Here is a 7736-nt window from a genome sequence, read left to right on the forward strand (position 1 = left end):
TCACCTCTTTATCTCCCTAGAAATCAGATGTTTAAGCCCAAGTCTGTTCTGATTTTAGGAAACATTTTTCAGACTTTAAAATTTACATTTTTCTTGTTTTTCTTAAGCTAACATTTGGGTCTCAGCTGCTTCTAAAAGAACAACCTTAAAAAAACACATTTAAAAAAGAAAAAAATATCCAGCTGGTTTTTGGCAGCACATATTTCTTGTGACGTCAAACCTTCGTGAATTTCCGTGGCAGCCATCTTGGTAGGCAGTTGCTATGACGACAATGAACAAGCAAGCTTAGAACTAGCTCTCGTTCATATCTAACTATTCTAACCTGCTAATAGGTCACCTTTAAATGTTGTTCTTGTACCTGTAGGCACATTTAGTTCACACCTTGAGTTTCCCAGAGACAATAAAAACAGCAGTAACTTCATCCGGAGCTGCTCTCTTTCTGCACTCTGTTATTATAGTGGGCGTCCACGTTTGCTGTCTGGGTGTAATCAGAGACGTGGATCTCTTCTGTTGTTGATTCCTCTTTAAAATGACAATAGAAAAAATAGTCCTTTTATGGGATCTTTTTATTTGTAGTCTTCTTTTCACTTTTCCTCAGGTTCAGCTTGGTTATAAATCTGCTTTCTTCTTGTTCGTTGTGGAGTTTTTGACTTTTCTGCAACATAAATTAATTGAACATTTGGACTAAAGTGTGGAATGAAGACAATATTTTCGTTTCAAACATAAAAATCAGGTAAAACGATGAATAATTTTCCAGACTTGACAGAAAGTGTTTTGTTTTTTTGTGTGTTTATGTGCAGGAGTGGTCTCCAGATTCAAGCCGCTCCATCAGCAGGAAGGAGCGAGGAGGAAACTCTGAGGAGAACGTCGTCACCCTCACCAACATCGTGTCGTCTGGTGGAGGAGATGCACCTCCCAGTCCCATCACTATGGAAACGGGCAGGTAGGAAAATCAAGTGAAGTCTGGTTGAAGCAACAGGAATCTGCAATAGTTTATAAAAACTACAAATTTATCCTTTGGTGGAAATGATCTGTGACGTGGCAGCAAATACTGGCTCAGCATGATGCTGCCATTACCATGGAATCATGTAAACATTAGATCTGACCTGTAAATCGCTCTGATTGTCACTTAATATCCAAAATGAAGTGAAATTATCCTTTACGGCACACGAACTCTGACTTCATTCAAACAGCTGAAGGTCAATTTGTTTCCACTCAAATAAAATATTATTAAAAATAAATATAAATCTCAGGGTTTCCCCCAGTGTATTATAAGCCTGGCGGCCCGTCATGCTTTATCAGCGCCCCCCCCCCAGGCCAAGCGTTGCTTTGTTCTTATTGGAAAAATTAATAATGCAAATGAAGGTAAAAAAAAATTTTTTAAAAGTTAAAATCAGATTGTAAGCCTCTCTGTTGCTCTGAGCGTTTCACTGGCGGAGCAAATTTATTCCTAAAAGATAAGTTTATAGTTTCTGCATTTAAAGCCGGGAGAGCGGACCAATCTGCACGATGAAGCCAGAGCTGCCGCTCACCGATGGCACACGCCTCCTTTCACTCAAACTGGACTCAGACTGACCTGTATGCATATTCACATCAACCTCCTGTGAGGAATTATGTTTCTTTAGAGAACTCCACATCAAGGTCAGAGTTTAAATCCCACTGTTAGCTCTGGTTGCGCAGCTCTATGTGAACCACAGGAATAACTTGTAGTCGCGCTTTCAGAAATGTGCGTTGATGGAGCGGTGAGATTTATCTTTGTGAACGAAGGATTATGAGGCGTTTATGTCTCAACATGCTGCCCAGCGTGTGGCTCTTGTCTTCCCTGTAAAGTTTATGTGTGTGGTCCCGGCTGGCCGGTGCGTTGGTGGTTAACGGGCCGGCGCTGACCTCATTGTGCAGGTTCAGCCTGGTGAGGAGCTTTTGCGCTCGCCTCGCAGTGACGCATCACGGTGGTTTTATATAATGTTATTATTATTTTTAGTATAATTTTTCTATTTACACAAAACATCAAACCATATCAAATGCTTCTTCCACTTAGTCAGCCAAGGTTAATGCGCGCCGCCGTGCGAAGATCAGAAAAACTCGTCCCTTAAAGTTGGGCAACCACAACAGTTTCTGTGTGTTTAAAAACTTAACTGACACGAAATGGAAGAGCTCCTAAAGCCACATTAGCAGCAATAATTAAATCTTCTGCTTGTTGTGCATCTCTCTGCAGTGCAGGGATTTAACTCATCATGCAGGGCCGGTCCAAGGCTGTATGAGACCTGGAGCAGAATTTGACTTTGGGGCCCCTTTTGTTGCTAAAAACATCAGCAGCTTCTGTGTTAGATTTAATCTGAAAGAAGGGGTGCAGGACGTCTCTGCAGAGGGTTTCTCTCTCTGTTACAGACGGCGTAGTTAGAGCTGCTGACCTCCAGGAAGGTGTGAATCAGTCTGAGGTTGGATTTAATTCACTGTTTGCTCATAAACTGGCGGTTAAAACTGATCCAAACTGGGAGTTTTTATGGAGTTTTCCCACTTCGTTTTAAGGAGCTCAGCTTTACATCACAGTTGGATTTAAGAGTCGGTTGTAGCGGCTGTTGTTGTTGTTGTGTAAACTTTTAGAACGACTTTGTTTCTGTGGGCTGTTTAGTCCAGACGTGAACAGAAGACTACAATTATCCCTGAGCGTTCTGTGGGTGAGTGAGAGCGCTCGCTCCTGTTAAACCTCCCGGCTTCCCTGCGGAGGTTTGTAAAGCAACAAAACAGCGTCTAATGAGAAGCTGGAATCTGCGTCCATGTTCTGCTCCTGCTGGGAGAGGCTCCCTCGCTTATTTTAGCATAAAGACACAAGTTAGAGATGTCTGATGTCAAATTTAAGAGCTCTGAATGTTAGGAGACCAGTGCTGTCAGTCGATTAGAAAATTTGATCAAATTAATCACACTCTAATGCTGTGAGGAATCATTATTAATCACACTGGCTAACTTGTAAAGTGCATACTAAATAAAAATCTGCTTCGGTCCCCAAAAAGGCTTGAGCCGGCCCTGCATGAATCAGAATAACCAGATTTATTTGTATCTTTTAGTGACATTCTGATATTAAATAAATTAGGTTAAATGGAAAAATCTGCAGAATGTGCCAGTTTTATTTATCTGATTAATGGTTGGAACAGTTAATTTTTGTAACATTTAATCATAATTAGATTTTTTAGCTTATGTTCTACAGTGGCTCCAACCTGAATAGGACAGGAAGTTAATTTTAGAGTTAAGTTTGTTACAAGCTGAACTCATGTAGAGAGTAAAATTTAAACTATTTTATAGTTTCAACGTGTTGATTTTAACCTAATTTCAGTTTCCACCATCTGAACCTTTAAAACTTCTGGTGTTTGTTTTTTTTGCCAGGAAGTTTGTGTTGCAGCTTCAGAGCTGCAGGTAAACTCCGGATCTGGAGTTTTTCATGGATTCTCTGCTTGACGTTTGTAGTTTTTGTCTCTTGGTCTCGTCCAGGGCGAAGGATTACTCATCGGATTGGTCAGACGAGGAGAGTCCCAAGAAGGTTTTGGCGGTGAACGGCGTGAGGGAGGCGGAGGACAAGGAGGAGGAGGAGGAGCAGGTGGAGGGCGTGGCGGTGAAAGCGCTGTACGATTACACGGGCCAGGAGGCGGACGAGCTCAGCTTTAAAGCAGGTATGAACCCAAACTAACAATCTTTATACCGCAGAGACTAATCCAAAGATTAATAAAAAAAAAAAAAACGTCAATGAGTTGAAGTTTTTCTGGTGTCTGGAAAATGAGCTGTTTCAAAGACTTCCCTGTTACCTAGCAACTCAAGATGAGTTCCAGCACGTTCAGTCGGCTGCTTTACGTAGTTTACAATGGCTGCTGGAAAAGACAAATTGTTTTATTGTTGGCTTGCCACCCAGAAACAACTTGCTGCATTCTTATTGGTTGTGCAGGAGGCTCCACTTCTGCTTTTCAAAGATGTATGGTTGTGTAATGGTGCATCTGTTTGACGTACAATTTCTGACAGGACACCCTAAAACGTCTCATTCTTTCCTTTTCCTTCAGGCGAAGAGCTGATGAAGCTTAGTGAGGAAGACGAGCAGGGCTGGTGTAAAGGACGGCTGAGGAGCGGCCAGGTGGGCCTTTATCCCGCCAACTACGTCCAGGTCATCGCTTCCTGATGGTCCCGCCCCCTCTGGTCAACTGAGCCAATCAGAAAGCTGCACACCACCCCTCCAGGAACAAGTGGAGGCTTTCCGTCCTGACCCGAGGAAAATGAGTCCTGCGGTTCTGAAAGTCTGTTTTTCTCATTGGAAAGAGGAGAACAGAACTACAATTTCTGTCAGCAGAGTCCTTCAACGCTAGCAGGAAAACCACGAGTTTCTGATCGGATCATTAAACCTGCAAAAGAGGATAATCAATTAATCAGCAAGAGACGCATCAAAAACTGGATTTTTCTTTTACGTTTAGCCATATTGGATCATTTCTACCAATTTAGAATAAAGAATAAATCAAGGGTACGGCTTGAGGCTAATTAGTTTAGCTTAGCTTAATTGCTAAGCCCTCTCCGCTAACTGCAAAATTGCATGAGAAGCTTTAATTAGCAAATGTTCCCATTTCCACACATGCTCACCATGCCTGTGTATTTTTTTTCCTCTGTTAGCCAAAGTTTTCTTGAAGCCAGCACCTAGTGGCCATCAGCGGTACTGCATGTTCAAGATCTTTCTTTTAAAAGGAAAAAATAGGATTTTGTAAATTTATGTGACAAGGTTATCAGTCAGTATTTTTGCTTACAAGAGGTTGTAGCCAGAACAACTTTGATGTAGAGAATTGAGATAAAACCTTATGTAAACAGAAAAATAAAACACACCATGCTAACTATGATGAAGCTAACTATGTTGAAGCATTTGCTGGAAATTTTACATGATGGTTAAATACCTGAACTCTGCTCAGGTCCAGCTGTTAGCTTGACTTTCTTTTTAGCTTCCAAAAGTCTTAAACCATGAAAATTTCTCAAATATACAAAATGTAAGATATTGATTACTTGTAACTAGCTCACATGACCCCTTTAAAATTTTTTTTTTAAAAACTGAGAATTTCCTTCTAAATGAAAAGCCAAACTACAGACTCTCAGTGCCTTAGATGAAGAGGCCAGAAATGTGCAACGCCGCCCTGCTGGTTGACTTGTGGAACTACATCCTATAAATCCACGACACTGCTCCTTATTTTATATTTTTAAAAAATGTACAGTAAATGAACAACACGTTTTATTTTGTTACACTGATCTACCAAACTGTAAATGTGCAGCTCCACCCTTGTGTTTGACTGTGGAACTACATCCGCTTAACAAACAGCGCCGCCCTTCGGTTTGGCCAAAGAATTGCATCTTTAAATTTCCGCTGTTCTGCTGTTGAACGGACAGAAGAAAAAAAAACATTTATTTGGACTCCTGAGCATAAATTAGACTTATTTTTAGTTTTTCTGGTTATTCAGGGTTTTGGATGGAAAAGAATAATTATAATAATAGAGGTTTGTTTATATTAATTTCTGGATAAATTGTTGCCACTTCTTTCTTAGATTTTTTTAGATTGTTTATTTCCTTTCAACTCTTCTTCCAGTTTCTTTTTAAAGTCTGTTTGGCTGTGAACACAACAGTTTGACCTCAGTCACATGAAATAAGTGTAGATTTTGCTATAATTGTTTTTCTCCTGGGATTCTTTTGTCTTGTTTTACGTTCTTGTTTGTTTCTGAGGAGAGTTTTCTCTGTCTTGCTGATCCGAGTGTAGCTACAGCTAACCTGCATATGTGTTTAAATGCTAATAATAAGATATTTAAATGTTTAAAGCTACACTGCACGCACCTGTAGCCAGTACAGCTTCAGTGGGAGAAATAAACGGCTCAAAACTTTTCAGACTCTACTGTTGTCAAAAGTTTGTTTTTGACATTTTCACCACAAACTTAATTATTTTTATTGCACTTTATGTGACAGAGGAACACAATGATGCATAGATGTGAATTTGAACAATAAGGATTCAACATTTTGAGTTTTTACAGCTAAATATTTGCAAAATGTAGCAATTATTTATACTGGCTCAGACTTTGGCTCCTATGGCAAAAAAATTTGGGTGCCTTTTTTTATTTTATTAAAATCAACAATATACTTTTGTTTTTGTAGAAAACTGATTTAAAAATTGTAGATGAAAAAAAACCATTTACTTGATTAAAATCGGGTTAATATCAGTGGTTCTAGTTGCTAAAAAATTAAGATGAATGCAAAAATGTTAGTATTTAATATGACCTATAACTTTACTAGAATGTATCTTTAAAAAAAAAAAATTCCCTAGAAGGTGTAAAAGCGTCCATCTTCTTTAATTATGCTAGCAGGTCTGGGGTGGCCGCCCAAAATCCTTCATAGGACCGCAAATGGCCCACAGACCCCAATTTGGACACCCCTGTACTATCTTTTACTTTTATTGCTTTTATTTAAATTGATGGGAATTTTAAATCCGTTAATCCTTAATTTTGATGAAAAAGTGCAGATTATTTCATTTATACGTAATAGAGGAAAAACTGAGTTTTAATGTCTGAAGCTGATCTTTATTTATGTATAAATCTGTAATTTCAGGAGCCTCCCCACCAGGGGGTCTTTTGTGGGCTCTAGTGTCCCTTAAATGACAGGAAGGGCGGAACGAGAGGGGGGTGAAGATGCGGCAAATGTCGGTCGGGTCCGGGAATCGAACCCGCCACGGCCGCGTCGAGGACTCGAGGCCTCCAAGTGTGCGTCGTGCTATCCCCTACGCCACCACAGCACGCCCAATTTCAAGAGCTTTTAATTAGTTATGAGTCAATGAGTAATTTTACACACTGAAATTATAATTATTTTTGTTTCAGACCAGATTTGCTGCAGTTCGTCTCGTGTCCCGCTGACATTTGTTGCTCAGTTATAATCTCACAGCGCCCCCTGGCGGAGGAAAACAAGTTTTAATAGCTTTCAACAATTTGAAATGCAACAAAGTATTATTCTCGATACAAAGTTGGCCCATTCTGCATATGTTTTTATTTAACCACTTAAGCTTATATAGTAGAATATTAGAATACTTCAATTTCTTATCTGCAAGTTAGAAAATTAATATTTTATTGCCTAAAATGCCATAACAGCATTCCTTTAGTGAAAGTTTGATCATTTGTATTGTTGCAACTGCAGCTAAAAATATGCTTTTAACATCAACATGTGAAACGCAGTGATTATTTTATAGGATTAACTCTTTAATAATTGCATATCAGTACTTTTTAGAAAATTATTTTAAAGAATTTGAACCAGCTGAAGCTGCCACTGGAAGTTTTTTTTTATTTTTAATCTTAAATTAAAAATATTTTATTAGTTTTGCCTGAGGGTTTTCTAGCAAAATTTTGACTTCTCTTTTGTTCCGAAATGTTTTTAATTAATCTAGAAATTTAACATTTTTCTAGAATTTCTTTTACTGTAAAATCAAAATTTCTGGGAAATTTCTTGATCTCAAAATTTTTAGGATTTATTTCTAACAAACTTTTGGCTCAAAGTCAAATTAAATTTTTCTATAAAATTTTTCAAATTTAATTTTAAATTTCTAGGTGGTTTTCTAGCAAATTTTTGATTATTCAAATACAGGTCTAATGTTTTAATTTTTTTTAAGGAAATTTCTCAATTTCAAAATTTGAGGGTTTTTTCAGCAATTTTTTGACCAACTAATTTTTTCTAAATAAAAAAATTTCTCA

The 7736-nt window shown here is 38.4% G+C and overlaps 1 protein-coding gene across 2 annotated transcripts in view; it reads left to right on the plus strand.

Moving 5' to 3' along the window:
• Positions 1–5888, plus strand: part of pacsin3 (protein kinase C and casein kinase substrate in neurons 3) — a 29812-nt gene extending 23924 nt beyond the window's left edge. For both annotated transcript variants that reach the window (XM_044141483.1, XM_044141490.1), the window contains 3 exons: positions 801–943; positions 3487–3665; positions 4047–5888. In XM_044141483.1, the coding sequence (XP_043997418.1) occupies positions 801–943; positions 3487–3665; positions 4047–4162 (438 nt within the window). In that variant the 3' untranslated portion in view covers positions 4163–5888. The remainder of the gene's footprint in view (positions 1–800; positions 944–3486; positions 3666–4046) is intronic.
• Positions 5889–7736: the final 1848 nt, after the last annotated feature.

Source organism: Gambusia affinis, linkage group LG02, assembly GCF_019740435.1.
Source record: "Gambusia affinis linkage group LG02, SWU_Gaff_1.0, whole genome shotgun sequence".
In the NCBI taxonomy this organism is placed as follows: domain Eukaryota; kingdom Metazoa; phylum Chordata; class Actinopteri; order Cyprinodontiformes; family Poeciliidae; genus Gambusia; species Gambusia affinis.